The sequence below is a fragment of the Neofelis nebulosa genome, chromosome 3, assembly GCF_028018385.1.
Source record: "Neofelis nebulosa isolate mNeoNeb1 chromosome 3, mNeoNeb1.pri, whole genome shotgun sequence".
Classification (NCBI taxonomy): Eukaryota; Metazoa; Chordata; class Mammalia; order Carnivora; family Felidae; genus Neofelis; species Neofelis nebulosa.
Window position 1 is genome coordinate 204,205,710 of NC_080784.1, and position 14,097 is coordinate 204,219,806.

At 60.9% G+C, this 14,097-nt stretch overlaps 1 protein-coding gene across 3 annotated transcripts in view; it reads right to left on the reverse strand.

The window, feature by feature from the left end:
• Positions 1 to 8,498: 8,498 nt before the first annotated feature.
• ACOX3 (acyl-CoA oxidase 3, pristanoyl) overlaps positions 8,499 to 14,097 on the reverse strand; it is a 42,760-nt gene continuing 37,161 nt past the window's right edge. The window contains exons 16-18 of one of the 3 annotated variants that reach the window (XM_058723199.1): positions 13,788 to 13,855; positions 11,560 to 11,703; positions 8,499 to 8,967 (exon numbers count right to left, since the gene is read on the reverse strand). In XM_058723199.1, the coding sequence (XP_058579182.1) occupies positions 8,848 to 8,967; positions 11,560 to 11,703; positions 13,788 to 13,855 (332 nt within the window). In that variant the 3' untranslated portion in view covers positions 8,499 to 8,847. The remainder of the gene's footprint in view (positions 8,968 to 11,559; positions 11,704 to 13,787; positions 13,856 to 14,097) is intronic. The other 2 variants (XM_058723200.1, XM_058723201.1) reach the window with 2 other exon arrangements.

Here is a 14,097-nt window from a genome sequence, read left to right on the forward strand (position 1 = left end):
GGCTTGTGGAGATGGGAGGGACCGGATGGAGGTGGGAGGGGTTGGGTGGAGGTGGGAGGGGCTGGTGGAGGTGGGAGGAGCTGGTGGAGGTGGGAGGGACTGGTGGAGATGGGAGGGGCTGGGTGGAGGTGGGAGGGGCTGGAGGAGATGGGAGGGGTTGGGTGGAGTTGGGAGGGGCTTGTGGAGTTGGGAGGGATCGGATGGAGGTGGGAGGGGCTGGTGGAAGTGGGAGGGTTGGGTGGAGGTGGGAGGGACCGGATGGAGGTGGGAGGGGCTGGAGGAGATTAGAGGGGCTGGGTGGAGGTGGGGCTGGGGATGGAAGTTGGGGGAGGGACCGGATGGAGGTGGGAGGGGCTGGTGGAGGTGGGAGGGGCTGGAAGGCCCAGGCACCCATGGTGTTGATGGCCACGGCACCCCCCATGCCCCCGGAGTTTTCAGGGGGGCTTGGGGAAGTGCGGTACCTGGTCGGAGGCTGGGGTCTGTGGAAACCACTGTGGTCCTTGTCCTGGAGCACACCAGGGAAAGGACATGGTCGCTCCCGGCAGCCGGTGGAAGGGGCACTTCTCCAGCCTGGCTGCGGGAAGACAGGGAGCAAACACAGACCAGACGCCCGTCTGATGCCAGCAGCTGGGCAGGACGCCCATGCCTGCTTCCCTCCTGTCCCCACAAAGGACCGTGTGTCCCCCTGGCTGGGCTGCTGTCACAGCTTTCTGCGCGAAGCGAGGTCTCGGCCGTCTGGGCCCGCCGAAGGCCAGCCAGGCAGGGGTGGGGTACCCTGGGATGGGGGCGGGCACCGTCCGCAATGCTGTCATCATCACCGTCACCGTCACCGCCACCGTGGCCGCAGACAGGAAGTAAGAGGGGCGCAGAGGTGAGGGTTCTGCGGCCTCCTGTCCCTGAGTGCCCTGTCCCGCCTGCCCTCTCTGGGAGGTTGGGTCTGCCTGGCTGTAAACCCGGCTCCTCGCACCCCCAGGGGCTCATCTGACGGCAGGTGAGTGAGTCGCAGGCTGGTCACTGAGGCCATCCCGGTATCAGCCTCCTCATCTGGAGAATGGGGATTACCCCCACCTCTCGAATCAGGTGACACGTGGACGGTAAACTTCTGGGGCCTGTGCTGTGGAGGAGGGGGGGTTGGGTTTGCGCCCAGCTCCCGGCTGTGGGCCGCTGCCCACCCTCAGGGCCCACGTCCTCGCTCTGACACTGGCTGTGTGGCGGGCCCCAAGTGGACACTGATTCCCCAGCCAGCGTCACGCACACGTCTCCCGCCGCCTCCCCGTGAACATCCGTGTGGCCCAGTGTCCACCCGCCCCATGAATTCCCCGGACACACGTGTCCCCTTATTTCCCTCCGGGCAGCAGAACCAGAAATTGAAATCCACACACCCCGCGTGCATGCGCCCCACTGTCAGAGGGACCCTGGGCCAGCTGCCACGCCACTCGCTGCCTCAGTTTCCTTCTCGGAAATGGGTGGAGATCCAAACTTCTCTCCTCATGCTTCTGGAGGCTGGGAGTCTGAGATCCAGGCTGGTTCCCCAGAGGCCTCTCTGCCTGGCATGTTGACGGCCATCACTCTCCCCGTGTCCTCACATGGCCGGCCCTCTGCATGTCTGTGTCCTACTCTCCTTACAAGGACACTTGTTGCACTGGATCAGGACTCAGCCGCGTGACCTCATTATCACCTCCGTAAAGTCCCCATCTCCAAACACGGTCACGTTCTGAGATGCTGGGGGTGAGGGCTTCGCCTATGGGTTTGCGGGGACACGGTTCGGCCATAACACCTCGGGTGGCTGTTACTCCGGGGAAGGAGGGCGTAAAAGCCGAGATCGGAAGCACCGTGGCCACAAGACCCGGGACTTCAGAGTCCTTCTTGCGGAGCTCCCCTCCTCCACTCGCCCTGCCCGGCAGCCGGCCCCCTCCTGCACGGGTCCCCACGGAGGGCCTGCACCCTGCACGGAGTGACGGGCTGAGCATGTGCGACCGCAGCCTCCTTGGGCAGTTCTGGAGTTCGTGCTCACAAACCGTCATCCCGCGTCCTGTCATCCACGTGATATTCTCCACGGGAATAGACCCGCCCGCCTCAAAGGCTTCAGTTACTGCGACTGGCAAGCGAGCATCTCTGGAAACAACATTTGTTCGCTCCGTGGGACTGGAGGAGAGCTGCGGCTTGCGCTTTTCTCCTTGGGATGATTTTTAAAGAATTTCAACTGCAATGACGTTGCAAGACGAAAAACGGGTTTTTCACCGGCTTTTGAGCTCTGTCTGGTCCTAGGGCTCCAGCATCGGTTTTGAGGCTGTCCACAGGGCATGCCTGCTGGAGATGGGACTCCATCCGTCCTGGGGGTGAAGGACGCGTCCACCCCTCTGCTCACCCCTCCCTCCACCCAGCACCTCATGGGCGGGGCCCTGTGAGGGGCTCAACAAGAACCCCCTCCCTGGTCCAGAGGGAGGCAGCCCCACCCAGGGGCGGCTAACCAGGAGCTGCAGCCAGCACTGGGCCTGGAAAGGTGGCAGGGGTGGGGAGGGGTCAGCGTGGGGGCCGAAGCAACAGCACAAACCCACGCTAGTGACAGGAAAGCCCGTGTCTCCTATGGGGAGGGGTGAGTCGCCCCACTTGGTAGAGTGATGAGACCATAGCTGTATATGCCCATCGCTAAGGAACTTGGGGCCAAAATGGTCCTCCTTCCCTGTGGAATATCTAGACCCACCCAAATCATTCATTCATTCATTCATTCATTTACTCATTCATCTTTTTCATTTAACTCATTGATTCATCTGTCCACCCACCCATCCCCCATCCACACGCCCATCCATCCATCCACCCACCCACCCACCCAGCCACCCAACATTCACCCATCCATCCACCCTTCTATCGATCCTTCTGCTCACCCACTCGCCCACCCATCCATCCACCCACCCACCCATCCACTCACCCATTCACCTACCCACTCACCCATCTATCCACCCATCCATCCATCCATGCCTCCCTTCAGTGCTTGCCAAACGCTTCCCATGAGTGGTCTTGTGCTGGGCGCCGAAGGCAATGGAGGATTCAGATCCAATCCAATCCCTGACTTTAATGAGCTTCCAGGCTGGTGGGAAGACTGACCACAAACCAGTCAGTGTTTTCCAGGGAATTCTGGGCTATGACACGGAGGAGGAGGAATGTCACGTAATCCCTTTTGGGAAAAGGGGGACGGCTGGGCAGGGAAAGTAATGGTCCACAGTAGCTGTCACATGAAGTGGGAAGCAAGATCCTTCCCAGTACTACACCTGCATCCACACAGAAGCCCGGAGGAAGGACACCGAGGGCGCCAGGCTCAGGCGCGGGGCCCAGCGGCTATCCTGGGGCTGGAAAGTCATGTGGGCAGCCCAGCAGCACCCAGGGATGGAGCAAACTGCCCACCAGACCCCTGGCCCTTGATGACCGGGTGTTGGGGGTGCCCATACGGAGACAAAGACCACGTAACCAGGGCGCTCCCAAGGGGTGGCCCTCTCTGCAGGTCCAGGATCCACGGGGAAAGGGCCAGCCTGGAGCCACGTGAAGTTCCTGCTGTGGCCACCCTGGTTCCTGGAAAAGACCCTCTTTTGACGTGGGAGGGCTGGAGGCCAAGAGCAGAGCTGGCCCCTGGGCGCGTGTGGGCAGCTGGTGGGACCACACAGGGTCATTTCCCATCTTGGCATCTTTGTAAAGGCCATGGGACGGCTCTTCCCGTCCCCAGGGTCACTGACTACCGCGTTCTCCCCAGAATCCAGGCCCATAACAGAGGTGGGGGTCCTCAGACTCTGCACATCACCACTGGCCACAGTGCCCGGTCACAAGGGTCCTGGTCAGTGAGCTGTAGGCCTTCCACGTGCTCGGGACTATGACTTATAAAGGAGCAAACACCCTCAGGAACGGGAAGCAGTGTGCCCAAGCCTTCACACCCAGTGACCACACAGGCCTTGAACCTGGACCCACCTCCAAAGCTGGTCCTCTCCAGAAGCTGCCACCGGCCTCTCCGGGCTGCCAGAAGGAACATCGGGCTAGGGTGTTTAAGGACGATGACCTGAGGAAACAGTCCCGAAAACTGACTTTGTTTCTGCAAGCCTTGCTCAGGGGGAAGATCTCGAGAGATGTCAGAACTGTTTGCGAACTGGATTCGGGCACTTGGGACACATACCCAGGGACTGTTCTCGCGTCCTGTTTTCACGCCCCAAGCCTCCGGCCTTTGTAGGCGCCCACTCAGGTTTCCTCTTGCAAAGCAAACAGTTCGGCACAACGTGGGCCCCTCCCCAAGAGACTGGCGAACCTAGCCCTACGCACGAGCACGTAAAGGGAGTGACTGTGCTCACATACCATTTCACGGGGCCAGGACTGCCTGCCTCTGGGGCTCTCAGAGCTGGGCCACCTCCCCGGGCCGCTGGGCAGCCTGGCGCGACAGGAACCAGCTGAGGTCCGTCCTTGCGCTTGAAGGGAAACGGGGCAGGAGAGTTTTCCTGGCAGCCGGCAGGACCCCTGGGTTCTCACAGGGCCTCCCTGACCTCCTGGACTCAGGATCAGTGCCCACAGCCGAGAAGAGTCCCCGCATAGAAGTTTCGATGACGGCCGGTGGCCGTAGGGAGAATGTGAACGCGAAGCAGGGGCTGCGTGGGCTCGCGGGGCTGCACCACGTGGCCAGGAGTCCCCGATCCAGAGACTGAGGATGTCTTCCTGCCCCCCATGGAGAGTGGACCTCACACACACAGTCAGGAGCCACCCGGCAGGGCTGTTCTGCAGGTGACCGGGGGGCCGGTCTGACGCCGGGGCTCCCTGCGCGGGGTCTGTCGGCCCGGGTGGCCTGCCTTGAGCTGCTCCTGTGCCTGGAGGCCGTTGCCTGAAGCCGTGTGGCCGCCTGTGTCTTCTGACAGGGCCCACCGTCTGGCGGGACACAGTCCGCATGGAGCGTGGGCAATGTCCAAACGGCTGCGTGCGCCAAGTCTCGCGGAAGGGAGGCTTGGGGACGGGACGCACGCCCGTTGCCCTTGCGTGGTGCCAGGTGCGGCTGGGTGCTGGGTGCATGCTGACTTTGTGGAAGGGGTGGTCCCGGCGGGATAAAAAAGACCAGGGTAAAGGTGACTAGACTTAGGCCAGGCTATCAGAAGCACATCAAAAGTGACAGTCACCAGGGGCGCCTGGGTGGCGCAGTCGGTTAAGCGTCCGACTTCAGCCAGGTCACGATCTCGCGGTCCGTGAGTTCGAGCCCCGCATCAGGCTCTGGGCCGATGGCTCGGAGCCTGGAGCCTGTTTCCGATTCTGTGTCTCCCTCTCTCTCTGCCCCTCCCCCGTTCATGCTCTGTCTCTCTCTGTCCCAAAAATAAATAAAAAACGTTGGAAAAAAAATTTAAAAAAAAAAAAAAAAGTGACAGTCACCAAACATCAATGACACGTCCCACGATAACAGAGGGCCCAACAGCCACCGTGGTGGCCACAAGGAAGACCTCAATCCCAGGATGTTAATGGGCTCTCACAAACGATGATGGGGTTTGGCGGGTTTTTCTTCATGCTGGTGTGGTTTCCATTTGTATCCACCCACTGGCCCCACGTAGCCGCAGGGGGCCGGCTCCTCGTCTGAGAGAGGACCTCACTCTGCAGCCGTTGTCCTCGGGGAGTCCGACATCCGGCCACGAGCACACACCTGTGTGCAAAGAGAGAAGGTCCCTCGCGTGGTCTTCTGCCTTTGCCATACACCCCCCTCGCCACCCCCCAGCATCACACCAACGCAAACCGCTGAAGGCATTTCCTGAACGTCTGAGACCAGACAAAGGGTGCCACCATCACCTGTAAGTAAACTGTTCCGGCAGGTGCTAGCCAGGAAGGTTAAATGCCCGGTGAAAGTTTTGGAAAGGTAATGGCCAAACCATCGGTATTTGCCAATGACATACAGAGAAAACCAAAGAGAACCAGTGAAAGACTATTATAATTAAGGTTTTTTGAAAGGGACCAGTTACAAAGTAAACATACCAAAACAAGACAGCCTTTTATTAAAAACCTGAAAAAATGGTCTTAGGTGGGAAGACTACTCGCCATATAGATATAAATTCTCCTGATAGTGATCTATAAGTTAAACAAAACCCCCGAATTCCAAAGAATGGTTCATTAATCTGGGGAAAGGAGAGCTCGCAAGGACGAAACGATACCAAAATTAAAATGTGCATACTTAAGAAATGTTTTTCAAAAGATGAGCAACACGGCTTTACCTGCTCCAAAGGATACTGAAAAGTACAAAAGCCACAGTAACGGAAGCAGGAGGAGCTGACGTCAGAAAAGGCAATAAACTAGAAAACGGCAGAAATAGGCCCTGGAACATCCATGATTCTGGCATTTGATGCAGCTGGCCGTTCTGGTTGGTCCATGCAAGGGGCCAGCTATCCTGGATCCCTACCTCACACCGTACCTCCAAGCGACTTCCTGGTCAGTTAAATACTGTGATGCACACTGAGAAAAATAAATGGAAATAGCAACAATCTTGGTGTGGGAGAGAACTTTCCAAGCATGACCTCAAAGGCCGGGGCAGAAAAGATTCTTAGTTTTATGTATATAAGATTTCAAATTTTATTTTAAACATCATGTTAAAGCAAAAAGAAAAAAATTAATTAAAAGGCAGATGATAAATAAAGAAGAGGCATATAGACCATACATATATGTTCAGGTTTATTGTCCTTAATATGTAAAAAGTATGTTTAAAATCAACAAAATATCGTAAAATCGAAAGGCTCCATTAGGCAAAAAAAACCAAGAAGGGACAGTCATCACAGAACACATAGAAATAGTCCCTAAATGGATGAAAAGACCCGTGCAGCCTCAGTGGGGGGCAGAGAAGGGTGCACCTGCCCAGGAGCTGTCAGGGCTCCTTACCTCTCAGACTGGAACCAGGAGGACACTGCAGGGAGGGGCGAGGGAGCAGTGTGGTAACACAGAGACACCCCCCACCCCAGCTGCCGTGTGCGGGCCAGGCCTGTGTCTGGTTCTGCATCAGCCCATTTCAATGCCGATGAACCGCAGAACTGGCAGGCTTTGGTGCGTGTGGTTTCACCAGGGACACACGGGGATCCGCCCAGGCGATCTGGCCCCGCCTGGCTCTCACCCTATGCTTGGCCACCCTGGTGCCACCGTCTGTGACTCCACCGTGGCATCACAAACCCCACCCTCAAGGCGCTGGTCCCAGCGAGCCGGCCTCCAGGGGCGGACCCGTGCACGGAGCTGCTCGGAGCAGAAACCCTAACGTCCGCGTCCCTCAGGAGGCTTGTGGACTTGAACCTTCGTGCTGCTAGATAGGGGAATGCCCGAGGTGTGGCTTTAAGCAGGAAAGGGAGGGCGGCAAGAGGATGACCCCGTTTCTGTTAGGGGAATCACACGCACACAGGCGAGTGCACAAACACAGAGGGGGCCTCGGGAATGGGGCGCCCCAGGGATGAACCACCCACCAGGCCCCAAGCGGTAGGCACAAGTCCGTCAACGTTCGTGCCTCGGAGTGGCGGGGGCCAATCTGGCCAATCAGGACCACGAGGGACCGAATCCTTTGCCCTTTGGCCCCAGAGTAAATGAACACATGGCCAGGGGTTATCTCTGAGAGTGGAGTTGTTTTCTTTGACGGTTCCCAGTGCCCAAGGGCCACGTGTCGGCTGCACGGCCGGATTTCCAGTCTGTATGACATGCCAGCCCCGTGCTGGGCCAACGATGTTGGGACGGCCATGCAGGGGACCTCGTGCCCGGGCCAGCCCCCCACTTCCTGGCTGTTAGGCCCATGGCGGTGATTTAGGCGTTTGGGGGTCAGCGGGCACGGTAACACGACTCCCCTCACACCGTCGTCTGAGGGTCCAAGGAGGTGGGGACAGCAAAGTCCCTGCACGCAGTAAGTGCTCATCGGAAGTCGCCCCTGTTACCCACTGATGTGCTCTTGGCAGCCCTGGGGGCTCGGGGAGTGGGGGGGGGGGGGGTCCCGCTTTTCTAGGCATGGCGGCTGAGGCTTGAGAAGTCAGGGTCACCACCCAGGGGATTTCCGAAGCTGGAAACAGAGCTCAGGGCCACTCTGGGCTGTTTGGGAAGATAAGACTCCGTCCTCGTCCGCTTGGTGCTCCGCGGGCGCCTGGGTCACATGCGCCTGCTGTGCTCAGGCCAAGGGGCAGACCCCCAAAACGGAGAAGGGCCCCCAAGCCCGTCATCTGGAGCTGGGACACACAAGTGACCGGGTGGGTGTCTGGCAACCTCTGACCTGGCCCCCGCCGGAAGGAGCTCGCACTCACGCGCGGCGTGGGGAGCTCCGAGCCGCTGGCTGACTGTGCAACAGACCCACCCGAGCAGCCGACCGCTAGACAGCAACGTGCACGCGGCCGGCGGGTCAGGACTGGAAACTGACCAGACCGATGTCACGCGTCTTTTTTCTTTGGAAACACTTCCTTGATGGAAACTTCTATGTTCGCATAAGGAAGTCATGAAATAGATTTTCTTCTCCTTAAACATCTAACACTACGTCATCCGGGTATGATTAAAATACAATTTAATTACCTGATAAAGTCACATTAGTTAACAAAAAGCATCACGCTGGCATCATTAAGCGTTCAGCGAAGCAGAGCTTGGTAGAAAAATCAGAAAGCAAATGGTCATCCGACCAGAGAACCTCTAATAACGAGCGGCTGGCGGCCTCGTCCGGCCCACGCTCCGGGGCTGAGCCCTCCCGGTGAGGTCGGGAGACGGGACGGGCACGGGACCAGCAGACGAGCGTTCAGAAGGCGGCAGCCATTTCCAGTATCTTCCGGAACCAGCATTTGAGGTCAATGTCCTCATCAGCTGGATGAGCTCGCTCAGACTCAGCTGAGTGTGCCGGTGTGCCTACAGCCTCGACTTCAGACTTTCCACGTGGGTCTTACTGGCAGAAAACTCCGCCCACCACGATGCCCGCTCCAGCACTTGGCTCTCCTGAAGGACGGCGGTCCAGAGGTTTTTATAGAGCTGCAAACAAGGAGCACACGCGTGAACAATACACAAGGTTCCTGAGAACGGCCGAGGGGGCAGACGCAAACCCCCTCGTTAGCTTTTGCTGAAAACACAGGACGTTCTGTCACCTTTTAGAAAACTTTAAGGGGATCCAATGCACGGAAATCTTTTTCTCTAACCGAAAGCAAAGGGTAGAACGCGTTTACGAGGACGGCTCCTCACGCCTCCTGCCCGGACTCTGCAAGCGTGCGCTAGCCTTCGGCCCTGACGTGCCCTGTCCCCACGCGGCTGCCGGCGGGGTGGGCGCCCGGCACGCGCTGTCCCCCTCTGTCCGGCTTGCCGCCTCCTCCGGGACCTCCGCACTCAACTGCCTCCCGCTGGGCAGCCCCGCGGGACAAGGAGAGCGGCCGCCGTCCCGGACGAAAGGCCGTGAGCGTCGCGGGAGCTGGTGGCTGGTCCTCCGCCCACCCCAAACCCGGCCCCCAGGCTGACCTCCAGCCCGCGGAGACAAGGAAGGGGCCTACGCTGTGCCTGGCTGGGATCGACAGATTTTACTTTGGAGAAGCGCCTGCAATTTGCCTCCGACACCGTGCTCTGCTCCCTCCCAGACGCACACACTCGGGCTCGCCTGGTGCACGGGCTCCGTGGCCGCTTGGAGCTTCGGGCTTCGCTTAACGATCGTCTCTAATAACCTCTGGCGGCTGTGTTCGTTCACTCAAGACGAACGTCTCACGTGGCAGCACCTGGCTACGGTGTGTGCCACAGAAACCACCCGACAGGTGAGCCTCGGGCCGGCTCTGGTTCCCACCGTGGGGTCCCCACACCGCGGGACGTGCCCCCGGGCACCGGTCGCTCTCCTGCCCGTCAGCCTGGCTGCCTCTGCAGGGCAGCCGCACGGGCACGGGCTCGAGTGGGCCAGCCGCACTGGCACCTTCTGCGAGCGCCAACGCCCCCCTGTGCTCAGGGCCCCGGGGGCGGCCACGTCCCCGCGCTCCGTGACGCCACCGCCCCTGCCGTGTCTCCTCCTCACGCGCCCCCCACGGGCCCGGGCCAGCCCTCTCTCGTGGCCTTGTCGGCACGTCCTCCTCCGTGCGCCTGAGGGGGCCCTGGCCACACCGGGGACCCATTTCGGCCTCCTGCCTCCCCTCCAAACGGTAGATGTGTCCCCAAACCCTGGCTCCGTTGCCCCTGGCGGGGCAGCTGTGGGCAGGCCACGTGGCTTCTCCGGAGGGTGGGTTTCTCCCCGGCACGATGGGCGTGCGACATGCACCGTGTGGGAGGGGGCCAGACGCCCAACCCTGCAGCGCAAGGACGGCAGGCCTCCGCGGGGGCCACTGTCCCCCTGCCGGCCTGAGTCAACGGGGGACTTCTGTCCTGCCCGCCCCGGGGCCCAGTGCACCATCCCAACCCCACGGGTGGCCTGGGCCGTGCGCCCTTCCCGGATGTGATCTTGCAAAGTACCGACTCCAGCGTTCCCCTGAACACACGTGCAGGGGTCCTGTCCCCTTTTGTCCGATTTCCATCGAAACAGAGCCTGGGTCAGCGGCACGTGTCCCCACAGAAAACACATGGTCTTGGGGGTCGGGGGTCAGGCGGGAGTCAGTCCTGTTCCGCTGCTCACAGTCGCGAGACCTCAGGTAAGTGACTTTAACACACTGAAACGCCCCCGCGGTAACACAGGGGCAAACACGGGGTCGCCTGTTGGTAGCGCGGTGCTGGGAGGTGCTGAACAGACCCGTGAGCATCAGCCAGCACACAGGGTTATGAGCTGGCTCAGTAACGAGCGCAAGGATCACACGGCAGGACAAGGTGGGGGCACACGCCTGGGGGGGGTGGTCACACGCCTGTGGGGGGGGGCACTTTGGTTGGAGCCAGAGAAGACCTGAGAGGGGGCATTCTGCTCGGACCCAGTGAATGGAAGTGCTCCAGGAACAGCAGGTACAAAGGCCCTGGGGTGGGAAAGCTCACACAGCACAACAGAGAGGGATGGTGAGGCTGGAGTCCAGAGGGCCGGAGGAGCACGGCATAAAATGACCTCGGAGAACCAGGCAGAGGTCAGGCCACCAGGCTGGGGGTGTGGGAAGGGCCGTGTGCCTGCAGTTTCCGGTATGAGGGCTCAACAGAAGAGCAGCCCGACGGGATCACTTTAAGAAATCATCCTGCAGCATGGCGCGACAGGACAGATCGGGGAGCCGAGGGGGGGCTGCCGGGAAGTGAAGGAACGAGGGGTGAGCGCCCGGTGGCCAGAAGGGGTCAGGAGCCAGCACGGGAACAGGCCCCCGGGGGTGTGAGCGCGAGGGCTGCGCGAGGGCCTGTGCTGACCTGGCGCCCCGGGCCGACGAAGGTGGTGCCGCCCCCCCCCCATCTCAGAGGAAGGCGGGCTGGGGGGGCGGGGGGGCAGGACGGCTAAGTCACCCCAGGCATCTCCCGGCCGCTCCCTCCACCGCCGCCCGAGCGTGACAAGTCCCCAGAAGGCGCCAGGGCGCTCCGGGCCCACGTCAGCATCTCGGGCTCTGCCACAGCCCCCACCAGCCCCCGGAGCAGCCCCCGCTCGCGCTCGGACACACGGCCGTTCCCGCCGGGCCGCAGGGGGACAGCGGCGCTCACCTCGCCGTCGGCTCTGCCAATCGGTGAGTCCAGGATAAAGTCGGGAGGGGCGATCACGTCCACCAGGGCAACGGCGTCGTCTTTCAGCTGTTGGGAAACAAAGTCCGTATGCCTGGCAACCCCTGCAAATCTCCATGGCGACCCCTAAGAAACAGAGCCCGGGCCGCCTGTTGCCACGACCCGCTAGCAACGCTGACCGCAGCAGGCGCGCGCGCGCAGCTCGGCCAGTAACGCATTATCTCTTCGTTGGCCTGGACCACAGATCCCCCGGGGGCGCGTCTGAATATTTTCACCACGTTGCTAATCACTCAGGACTTCCAGCGTGTTAACTGCTTTTCAGTAAGGTAGGGGCCCCTCGTAAAAGCGCCCTGCAGGCTCGCTAACTGGCAGCCGTCCTCCGAGACTTGTGTCTGAATCCTGACCCATCTGGGCAGCTGCCGCCGCAGCAGAGGAAAGTATGTCCGGAAAAAATGTGACGGGGAAGGCGTTTACGGGGGCCCGGGAAGGCTGTCCCACGAAGGCGGCTGCTGCACAGTGCTTTTATGGCTCTCCCCTCGTGCGGGTCGCCTTTCACTGGGACACGTGGAACTTACGTGAGGAGCCTCCCAAGGACTTTCTTGAAACGCAGAAGCGTTTTTTTCCGAAAGTAACCGTGAAGTGTCCCGGCCGCACTGACCGGAGCCCTGGAGGGGGGCAGCCTCAGCGATGGAGGCAAGCAGGCGGCCAGCGCGGGACAACGGAGTCCGCGAAGCAGAGGAAAGGAGAACACCCGCGGGGCTCAGGGGCTGCTCTTTAGCGCCCCCGCCCGTCTGCCCCGCGGCTGCGTGCCCTCTGCCCCTCGGGCCTCGCATGAACAAGCCTGGAGCCGTCAGCGGGGCGAGGCCCCTCGTCCAGACAAGGAAACGGTCCGGCTCGGGGGCCGTGCGTGGGGTCTCCGTCTCACCGCGCACCTCGGCCGAGGCCGCACACCCGCCCACGATGCCCACGTGACCCACCGGACCGGGCTGGCGCCCCTCCGCCTGCCCGACCCGGGCCTCCCCGAGCGAGAATGGGGACCTGGCCCTGCCAGGCGGTGGACGGAGACGAGGCGTCGGCCGCACACCGTGCACGTGACCACCTGCCTGCGGGGCTCACGGCCACCGGACGGGGGTCTCGGGGGGCTCAGCTGTTTGAGAGCAGAGGAACACCCGCCGCACTCTTTGGGAACGGCAGCTGGCCCCCGCGGAGCCCACACAGGAAATCCCTGTGGTCGCTGGTTTTGCTCGAGGAACAGTAAACGTGGCCACACGCCGGGACGGTGCAGCCACAGACGCTGATCCAGAAACCAGGAGGCAGAGGGAGCACACTCACGAGGGGTCCGGGGAGAGGGACCCCGAGCACGGAGAGGGGACAAATGAGGTGGCCCGTCACCGGCCATTGAGACGTCTGATAAAATGCTGGCAGGGCCTTGACTTAACTGCCCAACGTCAGGAAGACAGAGGACACAGCTACCTGCGGGGGCCCGACAGGGCAGCACCAGCACGTGTGGCCCTTTAACTGCAAGCCGGTTCAAAGTAAGGACAGACACCCTCAGCCACGCTGGGCACACTTTCACCTGCCAGCCGCCCACGGGGCTGTGGTGGTCACAGGGACAGCACGGCCCCAGGACACATCCACCCCCGTAGGCGTTCCCACTGGATATGCTGCCACACGAACACAAAGCGGGGGCTGGACCCACCTGACCTTTCCGGATGACAAAGGTCAAAGAGTACGATACACAAAAAAATAACGAGGCACCTGGGCGGCTCGGTTAGGCGTCCGACTCCTGATTACAGTTCAGGTCATGATCTCATGGTTCGCGGGATCGAGCCCCAGGTCGGGCTCCGCGGTGTGCTGACAGCACGGAACCTGCTTGGGATCCTCTCTCTCCCTCTCCCTGCCCCTTCCCCACTCGCTCCTGTGCACTAAGTACCTAAATAAATAACTAAATAAGCCACAAAATGAATTTAAGCTGGCCACCGAGTACCTTGGAAGGCTCGAAAAAAGAATTACCCAGGTAGCTGTAAAACAGTGTATTACAGAGTCCGGATTCTAAGACGCTCCCTAAAAATCACGCTTTGCCTAACATTTCTGACACGAGCATATTTTCCCGTTCTGGCCCAAAGTCGCACGCACGCCTCTGTGTGTGTGTCACCAGGCAGCGGTTACCTGGAACGCGGGTGAATCACAGGAGGGTGATCGCGACTCACCTGTGCGCACAGGTCCAGGATGGTGTTCTCGATCATTTTACCCGCCTGCTCACCAGAAAAGTAGCCACCTGTAAGCAGAGGGCGGGTCACACTGGGCACTGGTGCCCTGCGGCCACGCGGGCCCCTCCGGGCGCCCCGCCCCGCCCCCGCTGCAGGAGGGCTCCCTGCCCCCCAGGCCCGGCTGCAGCCCTTTTCCAGGAACACGCTGGCCGGGGCCAGGGCTCCCACGTCCCTGTCCCATCACTGCGCATGCGCCTGGAGGCCGCGGCCGCCACCGTGGCCGGCTTGCGGTGGCGTCTAGTGGGCCCAA